The sequence below is a fragment of the Polypterus senegalus genome, chromosome 15, assembly GCF_016835505.1.
Source record: "Polypterus senegalus isolate Bchr_013 chromosome 15, ASM1683550v1, whole genome shotgun sequence".
In the NCBI taxonomy this organism is placed as follows: Eukaryota; Metazoa; Chordata; class Cladistia; order Polypteriformes; family Polypteridae; genus Polypterus; species Polypterus senegalus.
In genome coordinates, this window is record NC_053168.1 from 99,697,954 (window position 1) to 99,724,568 (window position 26,615).

The 26,615-nt window shown below is 40.6% G+C and overlaps 1 protein-coding gene across 1 annotated transcript in view; it reads right to left on the minus strand.

Annotated features, from left to right (window-relative positions):
• Positions 1–26,615, minus strand: part of dpy19l1l (dpy-19-like 1, like (H. sapiens)) — a 79,670-nt gene that overhangs the window by 23,779 nt on the left and 29,276 nt on the right. The window contains exons 7-11 of the mRNA XM_039736414.1: positions 24,944–25,001; positions 13,372–13,463; positions 13,185–13,284; positions 4,474–4,551; positions 1,645–1,731 (exon numbers count right to left, since the gene is read on the minus strand). Of these exons, the coding sequence (XP_039592348.1) occupies positions 1,645–1,731; positions 4,474–4,551; positions 13,185–13,284; positions 13,372–13,463; positions 24,944–25,001 (415 nt within the window). The remainder of the gene's footprint in view (positions 1–1,644; positions 1,732–4,473; positions 4,552–13,184; positions 13,285–13,371; positions 13,464–24,943; positions 25,002–26,615) is intronic.

A 26,615-nucleotide genomic window follows, 5' to 3' on the forward strand; every position in this document is an offset into this window, starting at 1 on the left:
TTTGATATGATGCACAATTCATAAACTGACTTGATGGTTGTAAGGAGGCAGCAAAACAACCCCAAACCATAACATTTCCACCAACATCCTTCACAGGTGGTATACGGAAATGCTGTCTTTGGTTTGCACCACACGGAATGCCAGGTCTTTGTCTATATGGTCAATGGAAACTGTAGTCTTGCTTTAATCTTCTTTTTAGAAAGCATAGGCTCCTTCCCGGCACACCTTACATGCAGGTCAAAATTGTACAGTGTCTCTCGGATTGTGATGCATGCACTTTGACACCCAAATTTGCAAACAAGCTGCATATCCTACAATGCAATTTAGTGGTTCTTGGAGATTTCTTTTAGTATTTAATCATTAGCTCTTTGGATGAATTTACTGAGTTGACCAGTCCTGAACAAATTAGCAGTCTTTTGAAAACTATTCCACTTAGGGATGATTACAGTGGAATACTTTAGAACATTAGAACACTCTAGTCAAGAACAGACCATTCAGCCCAACAAAGCTTGCCAGTCCTGTCTACTTATTTCTTCCAAAAAAACATCAAGTCGAGTTTTGAAAGTCCCAAAAGTCTCACGGTCTACCACACTACTTGGTAGCTTATTCCAAGGGTCTATCGTTCTTTGTGTAAAGAAAAACTTTGTAATGTTTGTGCAAAATTTACCCTTTCCAACTGTGTCCCCATGTTCTTGATGAACTCATTTTAAAATAACAATCTCGATCCACTGTACTAATTCCCTTGATAATTTTAAACATTTCAATCATGTCACTTCTTAATCTTCTTTTGTTTAAACTGTAAAGGCTCAGCTCTTTTAATCTTTCCTCATAATTCAATCCCTGTAGCCCTGGAATCAGCCTAGTCGCTCTTTTCTTGACCTTTTCTAGCACTGCTATGTCCTTTTTGTAGCCTGGAGCCCAAAACTGCACACAGTACTCAAGATGAGGCCTCACCAGTGCATTATAAAGGTTGAGCATAACCTCCTTGGACTTGTACTCCATTGTACTGCATTATCTCTAAGGAGGTTCTAATCACTGGAATTTCATCTGGGGCATCTGATTTAAATTTGATAGATTTGAAGTGGTGATAAAAGTCGGGGTGTACTTACTTTTTACTTGTGACAAAACTGCATTTTTGTTAATATAGACTATATGAATGAATTCACTATATAAATTGTATGTGTCATTCATTCAAACCTTTACTTGTAGGCACTGTTTGCATGAAAATCTAATGTTTGCCTGTTCAAATAAGTAGAGAAAGTAACCACTTCTCATGGGATGTGCTTACTTTTTCATGTGACTATTGCTTGTATTCACTTCTGGTATTATTATTTAAAGTAACTGCAAGTGACAGGTAGCAACCTAAAGTAGATCGATGTTTCATAGAAATAAAATTGAGACTTGCATAAGCAATAGTGCACCAGATACTCAACATGTGCCAAAGCATTCATCTAAAATAATTTTATGTTTACAGGGTGAAAAAATGACTATGCATATAATTTAGCAAGTGTGTACAAAAGAAGCAAACTGAAAACAAAAATAGCAAATAACAAACCAATTAAACTTAATTGAGGATAAAGAAAATAGTGAGTACTATTACGGACAGAGCTAGTCAATAAGCTTTAGCAAATTAGGATCTCTTACCCTCATTGACACCAGTGAAGAAGCATAAAAAGAAGTCAACAACATAGAGTTGCCAAACATAAGGACAAAACACAGCAAAAGTGAAGCCTGCAAGACAAAAATGATGGTCAGAAACACATCTTTGTTAATTTTGCCTTTGAATGTATTACCAAGTGCTTGTCATATAGATCTGGATGCATGAGAAGCTGCCATGAGAAATTAAAGAGACAAAATACACAAATCACTAGAATGAACACTATTTCTGCATAGAGTCAAATCAAGTCAAGTTGGGGAGCGTGCACTGGTACAGTGTCTTGCCGCACCCACTACACAACGAAACAATTCAGGATCCTGGTTTGCAATCCCCCAGGCAGACATGCGGTCCAGTTCCACCCTCCGGAAATGACCCTCTATCTGCCGCAGCCTGGTGTTACGTGCGCGGCCCCTTGGCCTGGTCCAGCCACTCGGGTCCCCAACAATGAGGATCTTACGAGCCAGATCACCCTCAGGGAAATGCACCACATGGCCGTAGTACCGTAACTGATGCTCCCTTACAATGCAGGTAATGTGCCTCATTCGGAACTCCATGAGCAACCGTTCATTCGACACAAAGTCAAACCAACGGTACCCAAGGATTTTTCCAGAGACACACAGTACCAAAGGAGTCCAGTCTTCGTCTCAGGTCACTGGATAGCGTCCATGTCTTGCAACCATATAGCAAGACAGGATGCACCACGACTCTAAAGACTTGGACCTTCATCCTTTTGCATACATATCGGGAACGCCACACTCCCTTTCCAGCGACCTCATGACCGTCCGTCTACTGACTTCATAGGAAGAGTCACCAGAGACATGAATGTTACTGCCAAGGTAAGTAAACCTCACAACACGGTCAACACTCTCTCTGCATGGTGGATACAGCTTTATTTTAAATTTTATTTTTTTTTTAAATTATCATATGTAATTTGGGAAGCTGTTGAACTTTGTAGGGTACATAGCGACCCTCAAAACATGCACAATAACAGATTTAACCAACCATTTAAGCCTCAGATTTCACCAAACATCATCAATGTCTGTATGTTTCTCTCATGTTGGGTATTTTTTCCTTATTTATGTTACATACCAATGTCATTTTATCATTAGTTCTGATGCTTTAATGCAATCATACAATTAAGATTTTGTCCATTAAATTTTTGGGTCATTTTGTTTGGTCATGGTCATTCTGTTATACATTGCATTTAATTCTGATTTTCTGTATTTGTTTTACTTTTATCCATCCATCCATTCATTATCCAACCCGCTGTTTTACTTTCATTCAGTCTTTAATCATTACAATACAAGAGTTTCAGGATGGTTGTTTATACAGTTTCATTTAAATTTGTGTTCTATCTGATTTAAATTACAGTAAAAATGTGTGTTTTTGTTAGTCCATTACATTTGTTGCTTTTGTTCTTTTCATTTTACTAGCTTTTTCCAATTATCTTTATTCTTCATCTTTTGTTTTGTTCCAATTAAACCTTTACATTGTCATTAATATTTTTGCATTTATGCTTTATATATTTAAACATCCCTGCCTTTTCCCCACATATAACTTTTTGTATTCCTGCATATTAATTACCTCTGTATTTATATTTTCATAAACAGGTACTGTCAATTCTCATTATCTGCAGGGGTTACGTCCCTGAAAAAACACTTATACTGAAACATTGATCCTAAGGGAAAAATAGAGTTAGGCTTTGATGGGATGCCGGCTCAGGAGGAGGACTGGCAGGGAGACACAGGATTCACTCTTGCCCCTGAAGTCTTGGTAATGATCTTTCTACATGTTCACCTATGGAAACCTTGTTACGACTTTTACTTCCTCTGTAGTCAATTTTGTCTTCTAGACACTCTCCCATAGACTGTGCAACTGCAGTGAGGATAATCTGAAGACTTCACTAAACAATCCAATTGGTAATGGTGGTATGTACAAAGGGCAGGGACTTAATCAGTATGAACTGATGACCCGCATTTACTGGAAATTCCTGTTCATGGGGAACAACTGCAAACCCAAGTCTCCATTATGAATGGTGTTCAATGACATGCTTGAATTATTTGTCTGTCCGAGTTTTTTTCCTCTTCCGCATGGCTGAGAAAAAAAAAAATTCTCCCGATGTCTAGCCTTGCCCTCAGCGAGGACATTATCAATGATGGGCATGATTAGATCACAGGTGTCACAAAAAGTGCTACAATTTTATAATAGCGGATAAGCGAATCCTCAGGGCTGGAATCTGCAGATAACAAGGATTTACTGTTTTTCCTAGTGTCTTGACAGGTTTTTGCCTGAACTTTGAGAAAAGCAACAAATATAGGAAAGATAAATAGAATCAGTAACAACTGCCCTGTCTTGGTTGGCAGTCAGTACAAAAAAGAACTGAACAAGAAGGACTGAATATATTCTTCTGAAATGAAAGCCTTCTTTCTTAATTTAAAACTATAGGCTACATTTCAACAAATTCCATTTCTTCCATTAAGACCTTGCAAAGTTCAGAACCACTTAAACTGGCTGGGATTATTACAATAATAAAAACAGAAACACTTCTTATGAATTCTGACACTCCCAATCTTACCAGCTATTACCAATAAAAACATAATTTCTTACGAAATTATCCTACGAAATACGAATATATGGAAACATTTCTGCTAAATCTACAAAATGTATAAACAGAAATCATCCCTTTCTAAACTTCCCCACAAAGGCAATTCACAGGCATCTGAGAATGTGAATGCTAGTGTTCATCTTTTTGCCTGCAATTGCAAGCATCAGATGGCACAAAGTAATGTACAAAAGAAACACACACAAGTATTTACCATGTGGGCATACAAAAGGTGCTGCAGTCTGTCGGATTCAAGGTAGCCAATGATGTAAGCAGCAAATAATGATGCAACCTGAAAAACAATAAGTCAAGATGAGAGTGACGGAGACCATTCAAGGCTTCCATAAATACTGTTCTTCCAAAGCTGGGATGTGAAAAAAAGCATTAGCATTTTCTAACACTATTCCTACCCTAGCAGCAATCAAATTTTAAAATCTTAAAATTAAGGTCCAATCCAAGGAAACAATTAAATAACTGATGCAATAAACATAGATGAACTATAATCTAATGGCTTTAAAACACTGTGTTAATAAAATAAAATAAAATAAAAAAAAAAAAAAAAGGTAACTAAACCACATACCTGTGACTTTATCACTGCACGATTCCATTAGGTCTACATTTTAAAAAAGAACTAGGCTTACTGGATTAAAGAAAAATAAACATGAAATTTCATGGGAAAGTTATAGTGAATATTATTTTTTTTCTTTTTAATTTGTACTGAGCCTATATACACATGAATTGGGCACAGGGTTTTCCACAGAGGGTGTGAAACTTCTCTTTTGATTAGTTATACTATCACAATTTACTAATAAAATGTATATAGGTTTTGTGTTCACGATGCTACTATAAAACCTATGTGTGAGCCACATATTTAATTAATTTTTCTCTTTCAGACACCACAAGCATGTGCCCCCACCACCGCTTGGCTTTTGTGTTCGAGTGCATATGTCTCTCTCTTGTGCAAATTTGTTATTCAAAGCAAAAATGTCTAGTGCATGGATTTAGTACATTTCAAAATTTTATCAATCTTCCTCAAAACTTTGATGTGTTTTTTTTTTTTCTTAAGTGTATTTGAATGAATGTGTTACACTTTGCAGATTAGAATGACCATTAATTTAAATGTGTGAATATTAAAGTCTTAGCTCCAAAGTCAGCAACATCTAAAGTACTTGCCCTTCAGTACTATTGTAGGTTCAACAAATCTGTAAAAGCTTTGACCTCGACTTAAAGGGATACTAGATTTTGGTCAGGTAAAAAATAAAAAACACAACCGAAAATTGTATTTTACTTAGCCTCTGTTTTTCTCCTACCTATGTAAGTGCATTCTAGAAATTCATCCCATGGAAATCAAGCACCACAGGGTGCTGTGGATAGCTGCAATCATAGTATATCCAAATAAGGTCTTAAAAAAAGTATTCCCCAATGTGTTTTTTCTTGCAAGCTTTACCGTGGATTAGAATTTGAGTATATAATCAGGATTTGCAAAGGTTTGGGATGGGGAGATATCAAAGTACATCATATGGATGAGCAGAAGATCTACCTAGAAAAATCGCCCACATCCCGATCTCTCTCTGTAATTAGGCAAAGCTACCTTACTTCACCTATACTCTTTATATGTTGAGTGCATCATGCAGAGTCCAGAGATCAGACAAGACAAAGAAGAAGCCAAGTTCTCAGACTTTATGGATTGTTGATGTGCATTGTTCCTGTTCTAAAGAAGGCAGATGATTTTTCACCTAATGACTACAGACTAGTGGCACTTGCATCTCATATCATGAAGACCTTTGACAGTCTAGTCTTGTGATAGACCACCTGGATCCACTGCAGTATGCCTATTGGAAAAATATTGGATTGGAGTGCAGGATGCACTTAATCCAGCTACAGTGGATGCACAAAACAGTGTGTTTCTTTGTGCTGGTCCCAAGCCCGGAGAAATGGAAAGGGTTACTTCAAGAAGGGCATCCGGTGTAAAAATTTGCCAAATCAATATGCGGACAACAATACAAATTTCCATACAGGTTCGGCCGAGCCCCGGGTTAACAACGACTGCCACCAGTACTGTTAGCCAACAGGGTGCTGGCAGAAATTGGGCTACTGTTGGCCGAAAAAGAAGAAGGAGGGAGACGTGTCCAGATGCAGGAGGAGAGGAGGAAAGTAAAGAGAGTGGAACTGAGGGTAGGAACTTTGAATGTTGACAGTATGACTGGTAAGGGGAGAGAGTTAGCAGATATGATGGCCAGAAGGAAGGTTGATATATTGTGCGTGCAAGAGAATAAATGGAAGGGTAGTAAGGCCAGGTGGATTGGAGGTGGATTCAAATTGTTCTATCATGGTGTGGATGGTAGGAAAAATGGGGTAGGAGTTATTATGAAGGAACGGTATGTCAAGAGTGTTTTGCAGGTGAAAAGAGTGTCAGGCAGAGTAATGATTATGAAGCTGGAAATTGAAGGTGTGATGATGAATGTTGTTAGTGCATATGCACCACAAGTTGGGTGTGCAATGGGTGAGAAAGAAGATTTCTGGAGTGAGTTGGATGAAATGATGAACAGTGTACCCAAGGGACAGAAAGTGGTGATTGGAACGGATTTCAATGGGCATGTTGGTCAAGGGAACAGTGGAGACGAGGAGGTGATGGGTAGGTATGGTGTCAAGGAGAGGAATGGATGGATGTGGTGAATACGTATTTTAAGAAGAGGGAGGAACATAGGGTTACATACAAGAGTGGAGGAAGATGCACACAAGGTAGATTACATCCTATGCAGAAGAGCTGACCTGAAGGAGATTGAAGACTGCAAAGTGGTGGCAGGGGAAAGTGTAGTTAAGCAGCACAGGATGGTGGCCTGTAGGATTACACTGGAGATCAAGAAGAGGAAGAGAGTGAGGGCAGAGCCAAGGACCAAATGGTGGAAGATTAAAAAGGAAGACTGCAAGGTTGAGTTTAGGGAGGAAGTGAGACAGGCACTGTGTGGCAGTGAAGAGTTACCAGACAATTGGGAAACTACAGCAGATGTAGTAAGGGTGACAGCAAGAAGGGTGCTTGGCGTGACATCTGGAAAGAGGAAGGAGGAAAAGGAAACCTGGTGGTGGAATGAGGAAATACAGGAGAGTATACAGAGGAAGAGAATGGCAAAGAAGAAGTGGGATAGTCAGAAAGATGCAGAATGTAGACAAGAGTACAAGGAGATAAGGCGCAAGGTGAAGAGAGAGGTGGCAAAGGCTAAAGAAAAGGCGTATGATGAGTTGTATAAGAGGTTGGACACTAAGGAAGGAGAAAAGGACTTGTACTGATTGACTAGACAGAGGGACAGAGCTGGGAAAGATGTGCAGAAGGTTAGGGTGATAAAGGACAAAGCGAGGAGGGTGAGTTGAGTAGATGGAAAGAGTACTTTGAGAACTTTTGTTGTAGAGAATGAGAGAGAGAGAAGAGGTTGGATGATGTGGAGTTAGTGAATCAGGAAATGCAACGGATTAGCAAGGAGGAAGCAAGGACAGCTATGAAGAGGATGAAAAACAGAAAGACCGCTGGTCCAGATGACATACTGTACCTATGGAAGCATGGTGGTGTTTAGGAGAAATGGCAGTGGAGTTTTTAACCAGATTGTTTAATGGAATCTGGGAAAGTGAGAGGATGCCTGAGGAGTGGAGAAGAAGTGTACTGGTGCAAAAATTTAAGAATAAGAGGGTTGTGCAGGACTGTAGTAACTACAGGGGGGAAACAATAGATGAGCCACAGCATGAAGTTATAAGAAAGAGTAGTGGAAGCTAGGTTAAGAAGTGAGGTGATAATTAGAGAGCAGCAGTATGCTTTCATGCCAAGAAAGAGCACCAAAGATGCAATGTTTGCTCTGAGGATGTTGATGGAGAAGTAAAGAGAAGCCCAGAAGGAGTTGCATTTCATCTTTGTGGACCTGGAGAAAGCATATGACAAGGTGCCTCGAGAGAAGCTGTGGTATTGTATGAGGAATTCGGGAGTGGCAGAGAAGTACATAAGAGTTGTACAGAATATGTATGAGGGAAGTGTGACAGTGGTGAGGTCTGCAGTAGGAGCGACGGATGCATTCAACGTGGAGGTGGGATTACATCTGGGATCAGCTCTGAACCCTTTCTTATTTGCAATGGTGATGGACAGGTTGACAGATGAGATTAGACAGGAGTCTCTGTGGACTATGATGTTTGCTGATGACATTGTGATCTGTAGCGATAGTAGGGAGCAGGTTGAGGAGACCCTAGAGAGGTGTAAATATGCTCTAGAGAGGAGAGGAATGAAGGTCAGTAGGAACAAGACAGAATACATGTGTGTAAATGAGAGGCAGGTCAGTGGAATGGTGAGGATGCAGGGAGTAGAGTTGGCAGAGTAATGGGGATTGTGGAAGAGAGGTGAAGAAGAGAGTGCTGGCAGGGTGGAATGGGTGCAGAAGAATGTAAGGAGTAATTTGTGACAGATGGGTATCAGCAAGAGTGAAAGGGAAGGTCTTCAGGACGGTAGTGAGACCAGCTATGTTATATGGGTTGGAGATGGTGGCACTGACCAGAAAGCAGGAGACAGAGCTGGAGGTAGCAGAGTTAAAGATGCTAAGATTTGCACTGGGTGTGACAAGGATGGATAGGATTAGAACTGATGGGAGACAAAGTTAGAGAGGCGAGATTGTGTTGGTTTGGACATGTGCAGAGGAGAGATGCTAGGTATATTGGGAGAAGGATGCTAAGGAAGAGGAAAAGAAGAAGGCCTAAATGAAGGATTATGAATGTGGTGAGAGAAGACATGCAGGTGATGGGTGTAACAGAACAAGATGCAGAGAACAGAAAGATATGGAAGAAGATGATCCGCTGTGGCAACCCCTAACAGGAGCACCTGAAAGAAGTAGTAGTAGTGCAGGATGCCCTTATCCACCTGCTCCACAAGGATTATTCTTACCTGAAAAAAACTGGAAGCACTGTGAGGATTATGTTTTTTGATTCCTGATTTCTCCAGTACGTTCAATACCATGCAGCCATCTTGTTTAAGGGGTAAGCTCAGATATATGCAGGTTGAGAAGCCTATGGTGTCATTGATAATGGACTATCTGTGTGATATTCAAAGACTATTTTTGTGAACATCACTGGAGCACCATAAGGAACAGTCCTGTCTTCTTTTCTCTTCACTCTGTACACCTCAGACTATAAACACAAGACAAAGACTTGTCACTTGCAGAAATTTTCATGATTCTGCACTTATGGGGTATATCAATAAGGGGAAGTATAGGAGTCAGGTGGTGAACTTTGTTTCTTGGTGCAAACAGAATTGTCTGCAACTTTACATCAGCAAAACTAAGAAACTAGTATTTACTTTCGATGCACCAATCACAATTCAGGGAGTGGATATTGAAGTGGTGAACTCCTTCTAGTACTTGGGGTTCCACATCAATGACAGGTTGGATCAGTCTTATAACACAGAGGAACTATAAGAAAGGGCAGAGCAGGGTCTTTTTTCTTAGAAGACAGCTTTCCTTTGGTGTACTTGGCTATTAATGTCAATTCAAGAAATGGAACTAGAACTTTGAGACAGTGTGTACCAAGGAATAATCTTCTGGTACTTCATAGACTGTTTCCTGGCACCTACAGACATCTGTAGCATCAAGAAGGCCTGGCACCTCATGTGCTGCATTAAAGGGATTCAGGATTGTGATAGGTGCACCAGGAGCCTGTTTTGAGATTAGTTTATCTGGGATCCTGCACAATCTAAGGAATATAGCAGGAAAACCCTGTGTTTTATTCAAGACAAAAATTGAAATAAAAAGGACATAGTTATTACTAATTTCATTAAAACGTCAGTTGATGTGTTGTATCACTGCAATGGATAGTGTGAATATTAGGATTGAGCATTTTGATTAAACTTGAATTATAATGTTCAAACGTGGCAGAGTGTTAGCTTTGAAAGGAACATGGGCTGTGGTTGCCTGTAACATCAGCCAAAGTGTAATTATTATTTTTTTTGTGGTTGACCAGAGATCTGCTTGTTAACACTTAAATTTTAAAATTAGTTAGGATATGACTCCTAACCGAATAATGCTTAGGAAGAGAAAAACAAGCTATAAACTTTTGACAAAACATCAGTGTATGTAAACTACTCCACTTTCTAAAGACCCCATTACATCCTTTGCATTTTGTGTTATTTGTTAAAAAAAAGTTACTTTTGTTCATATTGATACTGTATTCTAAACAAAGAAACTGAGTAGTGTATTTTATATGACAAATAGGCTCTTTGAAGATAAATTAAAAATCATTGCTTTCTACTACCAATATGAAGATTCAAGGTACATTTAACCATACTATGATGGAAACTGATAGTAAATGTAACTAAACCACATATCAAATGATAAAACCTATCATAAACAAAAGCAACACTGAATTGGTAAGAAAAATTACTGGAATAAAAAAAAAAAAAAGAAATACAGAAATATTTGAAAATTAAAACTGAAGTGACCTGGCTCATTAGTCTCTGACTTCATTAAAATGATTATTGTTAAAACATATGTGCCAATTCTGAATACAGTGCTACAAGAATAGTTTCATAGCCACACACATGTCCTACTGCAGCAAATCGATCTGACGAGATGGATCATTTTGATCTGGTAGTATCTGATTTAGATCCAATTCTGTAGCCTATCAAAAGCATGCATACCAAATTTTTCACTGCAAGCGAATCTTTTTTTTTTTTAACTTTTTTCTAAATTTGTTGCTCCTTATTGTTCTGTCTTAAATGTGTGCTTGATGTGAATTTCACTATAATGCTACTTAAAGTATATGTTGATATAATGATGGCAATCGAAAACGTATGTGGGAAAACTAAACTATAGTAAATTGTTCCTTACTTATCAGACTGTTCTTATATGCTACTGTACTATATATACACAAAGTTCAATTTTATCTTGCATCATATAAGAGCATAGTTTGTATGTGACAATATAAATTACTGATATAATTTGATAAGGGGTACAATTTTTGTGTTCTATAATATTTCAACTCATCACCTGGAGTTTTCATATCTGCCAATGGCCACTATTCTTATGATACAAATATTTAAAGAATAAATCAGTGATGAAACAAACAACAATCTGCCTCTTACGCAAGGTATCAAATTTCACATCTAATTACACATACCAGCCATCCAAGGAATTTACCACTAAATTACTGGTTTATTGTCATCTATAAACAGAACCGGAATGGAGTATCATGGGAAACTTGATCCAGCAACATGCCAGTTTCAGACCTAGGTATGATTTGCCAGGTCTGCTTGTGTACAGACAAAGATGTAAAATTTTGGATCAAGCACACTAAATATCACTTAGGATATGCTGAACAATTAACTAATCATAAGAGACTAAGATCAGTCAAGAGATATTATTTTCTATAACAACTGCAAAAGATTATCTAATTTTTTCCCCCAAAGTTAGCTATATAAAAAAATGTGAAAATTATACAGAGTGTAAAACAGTGAAAATTATACAGCATGTAAAACAAAGGAATGATTCTTCATCAAATTCAGAAAAAATGCTGTTGGCTAGTTACTGCTAGACCAGATTATAACATATACTTTTTTTATACTATTTTTCATATTAAAGAAATAGAAGTATTTTCTGTCAAAGAACCATACATTCAGGTGACAATAAAGAACAGTCAAGTGGACAACCTTGTCCTTTTGCAGTGTTAATTGAGTTTTGTGTAACGTTTACAAACACTAGAAATACAGTAGCATGCGTCTTCAAAAATCTTGCTGCTTTGCATAAGGTTCTATTTGTATAAGGTTCTTCAGTATAAGACTGAAGCAAAAAAATTACTCATTTGTCCAAACAGTAGTAGTAATAGAATAAACAGTATTGCAGCTTACTAGGGTGTTCGTTAGAACCAATAACTGAAATTGAAGAGTGTTCAGTTAAAATATGATCAAACGACATGGAGGTGCCAAAGAAAAGAAAAATATATGAAAGGACACTCTTAATTTTAACTATTAGGAAGAGGTTATATTTTAAATGTTATTCACTGAAAAAGATACAATACAAATGCAAAAGGGAGTTGCATTTTATGTATGGTTCTCTTTTTTAAAAAAAAAAAACTCCAGTGAAATATATACAATACAATTTATTTTTGTATAGCCCAAAATCATACAAGAAGTGCCGCAATGGGCTTCAACAGGCCCTGCCTCTTGACAGCCTCCCAGCTTTGACTCTCTAACACATTGTCGGGCAACAGTGCACTGGTACAATTTTCTAGGGGAGCCGCGAAAACTTTTGTAAAATATTTAAAATTGCTAGTGTTTTTGAACTTTTGGTTGATTAAAAAGATAATGTTTAAAAAAAAAAAATGTTATGTTGGAAAAACATAACGGAAATGAAGTCTAAGAAACGCGAGAGACTTCAAATGATCGACAAGGAAATGCGCATCTATCTTTCGAAAATCAAACCTCGCATTAATCTCATATGTGTTGAAAAACAATCTCAACGTTCACATTAATTAAATTTAAGATTTATCCTTTGATTCCTTTGTTAATAAAATGTCTTTCAAACTTGTAAAATTAACTGTTTTTATTGGCAATTGTTCATAGATTGTGCCGTCACGACTTTATTTATGGGCAGTCCCTCAGGTGCGCCGCGAAAGAAAATTTTTGGACTTAGTGCGCCACAAGTCGAAAAAGGCTGCCTTTCACTGCTCTAAGAAGACAAGGAAAAACTCCCAAAAAAAAACTCCAGTAGGGAAAAAATGGAAGAAACCTTGGGAAAGGCAGTTCAAAGAGAGCCCTTTCCAGGTAAGGTTGGGTGTGCAGTGGGTGTCAAAAAGAAGGAGGTCAATACAATACACAGAACAAATCCTCATACACATACACATTTTGCATTTCATATTATATATTTTACATGCGTGCACACACACAGGTTACCAGCTGATACTTACCTGAGTAAGTAAAACAAACTGTGCAAACTGCCAAGGCAGCATGAAAAACACCATTGACACAGAAAGGGCGACAAAGGCACATTTTCCTGCTTTGGGAGTCCTAAAAAAGCAATAAGATTAATGTATTAAAATGAAGCGCCACACTCACAAGACTAGACAAAGTTGGCCAAAAAGGTGTTGTCCTCACCTGAGAATGTGTGTTAAAACCAGCATCTGAAGGATAAGAAATGGGTAGGAGAAACTCTCGCGCAAAGGTGGAGTCCACATGACACGCGTACTCTGAGTAAACAGAAAGAAACAAAGCACAGGGCTAGAGTAAATGAGAAGCAAAATGATACAGGCAGCTGTTGTTTTTAACTGTTGTGTGGAGTGCGGCCAGCTCATCTCAGTTTATTACAGACAAACATCAGAAGATCTTTCCATTTGTGGGTAACTGTAATTAAACCCACACTTGTGGCTTTGTACTGACTTATTTATTGTTGCTTTGTGAAAAAAGAAATATTTACATCTCTTGGATACACGAAGTGTATGCCAATCCATTGTACAGAATGTTTTCTGACATTCAACCAATTCCTAAAAAAATACAGTGATCTCTCCTTTAACGCGGGGGTTGCATTCCAGAACCCCCCACGAAAGGTGAAAATCTGCAATATAAAAACCATATGTTCATATGGTTATTTTTATATATTTTAAGCCCTTATAAACATTTCCGGCACAGTTATACAGCATAAACCCTTTGCATTCTCTTAAATATTAGGTAAGATTCATTGAAATTATGTATGTAAACACACTGTTTGCCCCTTCCTGATTTCTTATTCTTTTGCATGTTTGTCACACAAAATGTTTCTGATCATCAAACACATTTAACCATTAGTCAAATATAACACAAGTAAACACAAAATGCAGTTTTTAAATGATGGTTTTTATTATTTAGGGAGAAACAAAATCCAAACCTACATGGCCCTGTGTGAAAAAGTAATTGCACCCGAACCTAATAACTGGTTGGGCCACCCTTAGCAGCAATAACTGCAATCAAGCATTTGCGATAACTTGCAATGAGTCTTTTACAGCTCTGGAGGAATTTTGGCCCACTCATCTTTGCAGAATTGTTGTAATTCAGCTTTATTTGAGGGTTTTCTAGCATGAACCGCCTTTTTAAGGTCATGCCATAGCATCTCAATTGGATTCAGGTCAGGACTTTGACTAGGCCACTCCAAAGTCTTCATTTTGTTTTTCTTCAGCCATTCAGAGGTGGATTTGCTGGTGTGTTTTGGGTCATTGTCATGTTGCAGCACCCAAGATCGCATCAGCTTGAGTTGACGAACAGATGGCCGGACATTCTCCTTCAGGATTTTTTGGTAGACAGTAGAATTCATGGATCCATCTATCACAGCAAGCCTTCCAGGTCCTGAAGCAGCAAAACAACCCCAGACCATCACACTACCACCACCATATTTTACTGTTGGTATGATGTTCTTTTCTGAAATGCTGTGTTCCTTTTACGCCAGATGTAACGGGACATTTGCCTTCCAAAAAGTTCAACTTTTGTCTCATCAGTCCACAAGGTATTTCCCCAAAAGTCTTGGCAATCATTGAGATGTTTCTTAGCAAAATTGAGACGAGCCCTAATGTTCTTTTTGCTTAACAGTGGTTTGCGTCTTGGAAATCTGCCATGCAGGCCGTTTTTGCCCAGTCTCTTTCTTATGGTGGAGTCGTGAACACTGACCTTAATTGAGGCAAGTGAGGCCTGCAGTTCTTTAGACGTTGTCCTGGTGTCTTTTGTGACCTCTCGGATGAGTCGTCTCTGCGCTCTTGGGGTAATTATGTCGGCCGGCCACTCCTGGGAAGATTCACCACTGTTCCATGTTTTTGCCATTTGTGGATAATGGCTCTCACTGTGGTTCGCTGGAGTCCCAAAGCTTTAGAAATGGTTTTATAACCTTTACCAGACTGATAGATCTCAATTACTTCTGGTCTCATTTGTTCCTGAATTTCTTTGGATCTTGGCATGATGTCTAGTTTTTGAGGTGCTTTTGGTCTACTTCTTTGTGTCAGGCAGCTCCTATTTAAGTGATTTCTTGATTGAAACAGGTGTGGCAGTAATCAGGCCTGGGGGTGGCTACGGAAATTGAACTCAGGTGTGATGCACCACAGTTAGGTTATTTTTTCTGCCCAACATTGTGGGAATTGGTGATCCTCTACCCATCTTGGCTTCTGAGAGACACTGCCACTCTGAGAAGCTCTTTTTATACCCAATCATGTTGCCAATTGACCTAATTAGTGTTAATTGGTCTTCCAGCTCGTCGTTATGCTCAAATTTACTTTTTCCAGCCTCTTATTGCTACTTGTCCCAACTTTTTTGGGATTTGTTGACACCGTGAAATTTTGAATCAACATATTTTTCCTTTAAAGTAATACATTTACTCGGATTAAACATTTGATCTGTGATCTACGTTCTATTACAAATAAAATATTGACATTTGCCATCTCCACATCATTGCATTCAGTTTTTATTCACAATTTGTTTAGTGTCCCAACTTTTTTGGAATCCGGTTTGTACATACACATATACACACATATACATATATATATATGTACAGTAATCCCTCGCTATATCGCGCTTTGACTTTCGCGGTTTCGCTCTATCGCGATTTTATATGAAAGCATAACTAAATATATAACGCAGATTTTTCGCGGGTTCTGCGGACAATGTGTCTTTTTACTTCCTGTACATGCTTCCTCAGTTGGTTTGCCCAGTTGATTTCATACAAGGGACGCTATTGGCGGATGACTGAGAAGCTAACCAATCAGAACACGCAGTTAAGTTCCTGCTTGCTGAATGTAGTGTTAACCAGGAAGTCTCGTCTCGCTCATTCAGCATCAACGTGTTTCGCTGTGTAAAGAGTTGTGCTCTTTTGTGTTTATCTTTGTGCGTAGTCAAGCCCTTCGTTATGGCTCCAAAATGATCTGCTACTGCTTCAGGGGCCGTGCCCAAGCGCAAATGGAAGATGTTAACGATTGCCGAAAAGGTAAACGTTTTGGATTTGTTGAAGGCTACGATTCTTTTTATTTAAAAGTAGGAAAGGAATATAAGATCTACGGCCGCAGTGTCCTTTTAACCAGGGTGCAAAACAAGTTGTAAGTGGATGTAATAAGGCAGTAGTCTGGATGGAATCTGCTTTAGGGATTTGGATTGAAGACTGCCAGAAGAAGAACAACGGCAGTGCTACACAATCGCATGAAGTGGCTCCTTTAAGGGCTGTAACGCTCTCCTTTGTTGTGCAGTAAAATAAAACTCATTGTTATCGGACAAGTCATCGTGTCATTGTTGGTGAGTAACCATAATTAATTTTCTACTTACAGTACTTAGTACATGTACGTATGTTTAGTGTCACTGTACACACATTTACTGTATACTATTTTTGTTGCATTGTACGTATTTATTGCTGGTGGCATGTCTATCGTAATGGATGTAACATTTGATATCGGAGACACTCAATATCTTTAAAATAATATTTAGGTTTTACTGTATATAAACAGTGTGTTTAAATACATAATTTCAATGAATCTTACCTAATATCTAAGAGAATACAAAGGGATTATGCTGTATAACTCTGCGCGGAATATTTATAAACAGTGTGGGAGAGTTTATAAGGGCTTAAAAATTATAAAAATAACCATAGAAACATATGATTTTCACCTATCGCGGGGGGGTCTGGAACGCAACCCCCGCAATGGAGGAGGGATTACTATATATACACACACACACACACACACACACACACACACACACACACATACATACATACATACATACATACATACATATCTATATATATACATACATACACACATACATACATATATACACATACATACACACATACATACATATATACACACACACACACACACATATATACATATATATATACATACATACATATATATACATACACATTATATATATGTATGTATGTATGTATATATATATGTATATATATATATATATATATATATATATATATATATATATATATATATATATACATACACATACACATATACATACATATATACACACACACATACACATACACACACACACATATATACATATACATACATATATACACACACACATACACACACACACACATATATATACATATACATACATATATACACACACACACACATATATATACATATACATATACATATATATACATATACATATACATATATATATATATACATATATATATATATATATACATTAATATATATATGTTCCTAATAATCCTTTAGGTGTGTGTGTGTATATATATATATATATATATATATATATATATATATACACTGCTCAAAAGAATTAAAGGAACACTTTTTAATCAGAGTATAGCATAAAGTCAATGAAACTTATGGGATATTAATCTGGTCAGTTAAGTAGCAGAGGGGGTTGTTAATCAGTTTCAGCTGCTGTGGTGTTAATGAAATTAACAACAGATGCACTAGAGGGCAACAATGAGATGACCCCCAAAACAGGAATGGTTTAACAGCAGGTGGAGGCCACTGACATTTTTCCCTCATCATCTTTTCTGACTGTTTCTTCACTAGTTTTGCATTTGGCTACAGTCAGTGTCACTACTGGTAGCATGAGGCGATACCTGGACCCTACAGAGGTTGCACAGGTAGTCCAACTTCTCCAGGATGGCACATCAATACGTGTCATTGCCAGAAGGTTTGCTGTGTCTCCCTGCACAGTCTCAAGGGCACGGAGGAGATTCTAGGAGACAAGCAGTTACTCTAGGAGAGCTGGAGAGGGCCATAGAAGGTCCATAACCCATCAGCAGGACCAGTATCTGCTCCTTTGGGCAAGGAGAAACAGGATGAGCACTGCCAGAGCCCTACAAAATGACCTCCAGCAGGCCACTGGTGTGAATGTCTCTGACCAAACAACCAGAAAGACTTCATGAAGGTGACCCAAGGGCCCCATGTCCTCTAATGGGCCCTGAGCTCACTGCCCAGCAGCATGCAGCTCGATTGGCATTCGCCATAGAATACCAGAATTGGCAGATGCACCACTGGTGCCCTGTGCTTTTTACAGATGATAGCAGGTTCACCCTGAGCACGTGACATAAGTGAAAGGGTCTGGAGAAGCCATGGAGAACATTATGCTGCCTGTAACATCATTCAGCATGAGCAGTTTGGTGGTGGGTTAATGATTGTCTGGGGAGGCATATCCATGGAGGGTCACACAGACCACTACAGGCTTGACAAAGGCACCTTGGCTGCCATTAGGTATCAGGATGAAATCCTTGGACCCATTGTCAGACCCTATGCTGGTACAGTGGCTCCTGGCGCACGACAATTCCTGGCCTCATGTGGTGAGAGTATGCAGGCAGTTCCTGGAGGATGAAGGAATTGATACCATTGACTGGCCACCACACTTTCCTGACCTAAATCCAATAGAACACCTCTGGGACATTATGTTTTGGTCCATCCAATGCCACCAGGTTGCACCTCAGACTGTCCAGGAGCTCAGTGATGCCCTGGTCCAGATCTGGGAGGAGATCCCCCACAACACCATCTGTCATCTCATTAGAAGCATGCACCGATGTTGTCAGGCATGTATACAAGAACACAGGGGCCATACAAAGTGCTGCGACAAACCCGGCCAGGGGACAAAAGCAGCATACTAACCTCTCTATCTCTTGTTCCATAGAAAAGACGAAACGCTGCCGCCATAAAATGACCCGGACTAAACAAAGGACTGCACTTCCGGGTTCCCTTCTTCCCTCTGGTCCCCCAATGATGACATCCAACTCCCATACACCACCATTACTTCCCAGCATCCATCACGTCTGATTTCCTGTCAACCCCTTTTTATTGTCCGTTCAAACCCCTCCATTTTGTCTATTGTTTTCATGAGATTGTCTGGAAAAAGAGACCTTATTTTAATTACAGTATACGGGGCTCAAACCCCAAACCTTTATGCTTGTCTTGTGCTTCTTTTACAGTGGCGTAGCCAGCAGTATTTGGAACACTGGATAAGATGACAGAAGGGCAGGATTTGTTGAACACATTGGCCACCGAACTCCAGGCTCTCAAGGTGGATCACGCCACCACAAAGGTGGAGCTTTCGGACGTGAGGAGATGACTTGCCGCTGCGGAGACGGTAAAGCCAGACCCCACGCATCCGCTGCCTCCTCCTATTTTTCTGCTCTCGGAGGCGGATGACATTGAGTCATACCTAGCCATATTCGACAGGACAGCCACGTGGAATCAGTGGCCGCGTGCGGAGTGGGCCGCTATTTTGGCCCCGTACCTTAAAGGCTCGGTGCAGCGGGCCTATCACGATCTTCCCGAGGAGGAAGCCGCCCAGTACACCATTTTGAGGCCGAGATATTAAAGCACTATGGCGTAACCTCCGACCAGCAGGCGAGGGAGTGGCGACACTGGCAGTTCGACCCCAATGGCCCACCTAGGGCCCAAGCCTTTGAATTCTGGGGAAAGATCGGGCACTGGCTACGGCCAGACGTCAACCAGGCTCGACAGGTGGTTGAGCTGGTAGTCTGCGAGGCTTTTATATACACCATGCCTGACTATCTCTCCCAGCAGGTCCAGAGACACCCATTTAAGAACATGGACGGCCTTCTCGAGGTACTCGAGAGGCAGCTGGCGGTGAACCGACTTGTGGAGGTGGAGAAGCTGGCTAGCGAGGTCCGACAGGGACGAGTGGCCCTGCCAGAGGCCACCCGCCGCGGTCCGGAGGCTCCGGCTAAACCATGTGACAGAATCCCCTCCACCCCGTGCTGTTTCAAGTGTGGGGAGCTGGGGCACATCGTCAGCTCCTGTCCCCTGAATCATGAGCCCATGGACTGTAACTGGTTCCGGGGTGAGATGTACATGCACTCTGTCTAATCCCCTGGTGGTTAAAAATACGGGAGTGGTGTTGATTAATGGGCACTCGGTGGTGGCACTGTTCGACTACGGGAGTAAAATTACCATTGTTGCTTGCTGCTATGTTTTACCGCGACAGTGGATGGCTCCGAATTCAAGGGTCACATGTATACATGGGACGACCAGGTCATATAGGTCCACCTACTGTTACATAACATGGGAAGGGGAACCCAGAAAGATGTTTGTTGCCATACTGCCCGAACCCCCCTTCCCGGTTATATTGGGACAAGACTGGTCGGAAAGCAAATACGGTGGAACAGTTACCACTCCAAAAGGCAGGTTGGATCTAATCATGGAAGGACAAGGTCCCCTCCCAGCTGCTCTCACGCCATGCACTTCAGCAACTGTTGATGACGCAGGTGAACCTTCCTCACCGCGACCCGGAAATACAACCGGATGCAGCTCCGTCTCAGGAGGAGGTCTCTCCCGATCCCCTCGCCCGCATGGAGTATCAATTTCGCTTCACGCCGGCTTCTTTCAAGAGAGAACAGTGGAATGATGATTCCCTGAAGTTTGCCCGGAATGCGATAGTGTCCGTGAACGATATATCGTTAGCGGATTCCACGCCATCGGGACCCCACTTTGTACTTGATAACGAATTGCTGTATCGAGTTGCGGAACACGAAGGCGAGGTGCGGAAGTTGTTGCTAGTCCCGCGGACCTGCCGGCGGCAAGTGTGTGAACTAACACATGCCCACCTCTTTGGCGCCCATCTCGGGGCCAAGAAAACACTGGAGAGGGTGAAACTCTGGTTCTATTGGCCCGGGATTAATGAGGAGGTCTGGCGCTTCTGTCAGTCCTGCCCAGTTTGTCAGTTGCGGCAGATTCTCAGGAGGGACCGTGCTCCTTTTGTCCCAATTCCCCTCATTGACGTGCCATTTGAAAGGATCGATATCGACCTAGTGGGACCCCTGGAACCTTTGACACAAAGCCACAAGTACATATTAGTAATGGTCGATTCGACTCAATACCCTGAAGCAGTTCCCCTGTGAGCTGCCAATTCGAAGAACATCGCACGGGAACTAGTAGCCCTCTTTGCCCGGGTGGGCATACCCAAAGAAGTCCTCACGGACCAAGGTACGCCCTTTACTTCAGATATGTTCAGGGAGGTAGCCAAGTTGCTCCACATTACACATTTCAGGACATCTTTATACCACTCCCAGACTGATAGGCTGGTGGAACATTTTAATCAGACCCTGAAACAGATGTTCCGCAAGGTAGTCAGCGTGGATGGTCGGGACTGGGACCAACTTTTACCCCTGGTACTCTTTGCTTATTAGGATGTGCCCCAAGCCTCCACTGGGTTTTTCCCTTTTCAACTCCTATATGGACGCCAACCCCACGGTATTCTGGATGTATTGAAAGAGGGCTGGGAAGAAGAGGCACTTCCCTCCACCAGTATCCTAGAACATATCGCAGAATTACGTGATAGGCTAGAGAAAATACTGCCCCTCCTGAAGAAACACATGCCTAAGGCTCAAGCAGCGCAGGCCCACAACTACAACAGAAACTCGTCCCTATGCGATTTTCAGCCGGGGGACCGAGTGATGGTACTCGTGCCCACTTCACACTTCAAACTGCTGGCCCACTGGCAGGGTCCGCACGAGGTAAAGGAGAGAAAAGGGCTCATAGACTATTTGGTACTTCAGCCGAATCATCGTCCGAGAGAGAGGGTCTACCATGTAAACCTGTTGAAACCCTGGAGAGACAGGGAGGAACCGTCCCTCTCCGGGCCGGCCCTCTCCCTTTTCTCGGGAAAAGATGACCTTAACCTCGGCCCCAGTTTGAGTCCCCACCAACGACAGGAGCTCATTGGTGTGATCTGGTCAGTCCCAGAAGTGGTTAGCGAAGCACAAGGGCGGACCGCGCTAATTCAGCATGACATTCTGACAGACCCAGGGGTGGTAGTCAGGGAACAGCCCTATCGCCTGCCGGAGGCGAAACGTGCAGAGGTGGAGCTAGAGGTACAGCGGATGTTAGACTTGGACGTTATCGAGGAAAGCCGTAGCCCCTGGTCCAGTCTGATCGTCCTCGTATCTAAGCCGGACGGGCTCCTGGAGATTCTGTACTGATTTCAGATGGCTCAATCAGGTCTCCAAGTTTGACGCCTACCCCATGCCCCAAATAGCTGAATTACTCGAAAGGCTGGGGACGGCCCGTTATCCGACTACCCTTGACATGATCAAAGGGTAGTGGCAAATTCCCTTAACGGCATTGCAAAAGAGAAAACAGCTTTCAGCACCCCTAGTGGAGACTGGCAATACAAGGTCCTCCCATTTGGACTGCACGGGGCACCAGCGACCTTCCAGCGTCTGGTAGACGGAGTGTTACGGCCGCACCAGTCCTACTGTGCCGCCTACCTGGATGAAGCATGTATTGCAGGTTTACGCCGTCCTCCCGATGCTGGCAAAAGCTGGCCTCCGCATCAACCCCTGGAAGTGTTATTTTGGCTTGAATGAGGCCAAGTATTTAGGCTACCTGGTTGTGAACTGGTGAAACCACAGTGTACCAAAGTTAAAGACATCCTGGAATGGCCCTGTCCAATGGTCAAGAAGCAGGTGCAAGAATTGACAAAGAAGCTGACCCCTTTTCAGTTGGTGTGGAATAGCGAGGCGGATCGAGCATTCAGTGACTTAAAAATGGCCCTTAGCTCAGCACGTGTTTTGAGAACACCTGACTTTTCTCGTCCTTTTCTCCTCCAGACCGATGCTTCGGACACCGGTCTAGGCGCCGTGTTGAGCCAGAGCATCGATGGTGTCGAGCACCCCGTCATATACCTAAGCTGGAAGCTGTTGGACCAGGAGACCAGATACGTGGCGGTTTAGAGGGAAGCCTTGGCCATTAAGTGGGCGGTAACGTATCTGTATCTGTAGTATTACCTCTTGGGTCAGGAGTTCACCCTGGTGACAGACCATGCCACCCTCCAGTGGATGGCTCTGCATCGGGAATCGATTCTCTGGGTCACTAGGTGGTTTTTGGACTTGCAGCCCTACAAGTTTACTGTCGCTTATCGCCGGGGCAGCCTTCAGGCCAATGCGGACGCTCTCTCCCGGGTCCACGACCTCTCGGTTCAGTCCAACCGACCCAATGGGTCTGGGCTGGGGGGCTCTATCATGTCATGCACAAGTGCATCGGGAGCAGCTGAAGGACCCGACTCGCACCGCGACAAGCCTGGCCAGGGGACAAAGGCAGCGTACTAATCTCTCTCTCTCGTTCCATAGAAAAGATGAAACACCGCCGCCATAAAGCGACCCGGACTAAACAAAGGACTACACTTCCGGGTTCCCTTCTTTCCTCTGGTCCCCCAATGATAACGTCCAACTCCCATACACCACCACGACTTCCCAGCATCCATCACGTCTGATTTCGGGTCCACCCCTTTTTATTGTCCATCCAAACTCCTCCATTTTTTCTATCGTTTTCATGAGTTTGTCTTGAAAAAGAGACCTTATTTTCATTACAGTATACGGGGCTCAAACCCCAAACCTTTATGCTTGTCTTGTGCTTCTTTTACAGTGGTATAACCGGCAGGATTTGGAACACCCGATAAGATGACAGAAGGGTAGGATTTGAATACAGTGTTGAACACATTGGCCACTGAACTCAAGGCTCTCAAAGGTGTGGGCTTTTTCCCACATTATATATATGTGTGTGTGCATATTTATTATAATTATATACACACACACATTTAGTGCGCTGTACGATTTAATTTGAATTTGATTGTAGGATATTATCAGACTCAACAGTCTTTACAGAAGGTGTATTTGAATTTTCTTTTATCTTTTGTTGTATGTAAAAATACAACACAAAGCATTATAAGTACCTGCAAAATGCCTTACATAAAAATAAAGACTGGTAGCTTTTTTTTCTGTTTTCATGTTTAAATATTTCTAGGAATTTATGACACACCAGAAAGTATTTTGGTTGGAAGTTGGTGTATTTTTCCATTCAAAGACAAAATAATTTGATACTATTTAGACTACACTTAAGGCAGAGCACATGGATTCAATGCTGCATTTTAATGTGAACTTGGGCCATATACAGTTGGGCAGGTGATTATGACAACAAGGAGGCAGGGGTTCAAGTCTCAGGTGCTGCATGGAGTTTGCATGTTCTCCCTGTGTCTGCATGGGTTTCCGCTCCAAAGACTTGGTTTTTTGATGTGTCTGTGTTTACCCTGCAGTGGTTTGACGTCCTGTCCAGGGATTGTTTGTACCTTGCATTTAATGTGTGTTGGGATAGGCTCCGTCTTCCATGTGATCCTGCTTTGGATAAGCAGGATCGGAAAATAGATGGATGGGTGTTTGAACTTAAAACATGATCGTATTGCATCATGTGAAAATGACATAAAACACAGTCAGAAGAAACTGATTTAATCATGTTCCAATTAAGTGTTCAAATCAAATTAAAACATATTTTCAAATTATAAGACTTTATTGCAAATCAAACACAACTGTTCAGAAAGCTCAGATTTTACAATTACATTGAAGGACCAAAAAAACTTTGACTCGCATACTTTCTTTTGTATCATGTGCCACACCTGCATTTCTATCTAGTGTTTCTATTTCTCTACTCCCCTCACATATGTCAGTTCCATACCTTCCTGGTCTTCTATACTTTATGTGGAAACCTGATAATTTCACAACTGTTCATACTTTGCAATGTTAAGTTTTAACTTTTGACCTTATGTTTCAGAGTGGAATTAACTGTCAATATTTTTTCTCTTGTAATAACAACTATTTTAGAATCAAACAAATACAGTTAATTTACAAGATATTTTGGTAGAGACTTACCTCCCCATGGTTAAAAAAGAAGCACAAGACTGTCATAATTCCGCCAAGACTGCTGCCACTGAGAGAAAGAGAGAAAAGGCCGTCAGAAACATCACTGATTACAATCTAGAAATGTAATCTGTTTTGAACACTTTAGGGCCAGTCACTGACATGTGCACATGACAGCTATGAAATGAACAGACAAAATAAAAAGAGCCAAACAATCTGAATTCTTCCTGACACATTGCCATAACCAAAAAAAACATAAAAGAATGAAAATTAATCTCTAATGTAGGAAACAGTATTGGCATTGAACTGAGTGAATAAACCAAGCACAGCTTTGTTAAGCAGCAGGAAAACAGCACTTGTTGGTAGCCGACAGGAAAGTCTGCAAAATGTAGTAGTGAAAAGTATGTGGTCATTTTGAAATTCACCAATTTCTCCTGTGAGAATCTTAATAAATTAACAATATGCAATGAGTTTAGAGGAAGATATTACCAGAATTAGTACAACTAGATGTTTAGCCTCTGCAGTGTGAAATCGTAAATCTTTCAGATTGATTTTAAAACCTAAATATTTGTGAATTTATTCTATGGTCAAACTAACCAAAAGAGCTTTTCATTTGGGATCATGACAAATAAAGTCAAGTCCAAAAACAGATTCCTTATATGGCCTTGTAAACTAAAATGCAAAGAAAGATGCAAATAAAACAGGAACCAAATACTGGCAAGTCGGGGCCAATGGAAGAAAAGATCACAATCTACAAAGCAGCATTGCCCTCTGGTGGGGAAAGCAGTGACAGCACACGAACATTCCCATTCTATTTGAGAAACTGTCTAAAGGAGTGATTTTCAAATTGTATCATAGGGGAATTCTAAGGTTTCACGTTTTACTTGAACTAGTTTCAGAATCGGTGACTAATTTAAAATTTGAATTGATTGTACTGTTTATCTCCTGCATTTTTAAAGGCATTTGACAGCAAGAATAACAGTTGAAAGAAATTGTAAATAATGAGTATTTTTTACCATAACTTCTGCATACTAAAAAGTCTCTGCTGTCAAATTCATCTTTTTAACTTGCTTTTTTGTGGATTTTGCTACCCCTAATTTTATCCACATATTGAAAAATTAACAGACTTTAGTGAAAACAATAATAAATGCTAAAGGTGAAGCAGATTGTTCTCTTTAATATCCACCTTTATGCTCACAAAAAAATCAAACAGGAACTTATCCATCTGTTAACAATTTTAATTCAAGATGTTAATTTCTCAATTGAAACAAAAAGTGTAAAAAGAGTTTAGTAAAATTCAGCATCTTGTTGAAATGAACTCCTTCAGCCAGTGTTTCACCTTAGGACTGAACTTACAGAACAGCTGCAATACAGCTGTGGTGCTGAAGAACCACATTCACATAAACACCAGGCAAATGTACTGCATTTACAGGTTATTAAAAAACAAACTGCAAACTGTTTGAAATGTATTACATCAATACACTCAAAATATATCAAAATACATCAATAGATGCAGTAGACACCTGGCAGCTAAGCAGTTTGTACTCTTTCAATAAAACAAAAATATTTATAGACAGCTGTATACATGCAGTGTGTGTATAATTATAAAAGAGAATATAGGTTTCTGTAAATAATAAAAGTGAGAAAAATAACCTTTTCCAGCAAAAAAATGCTGTTCTTTTCA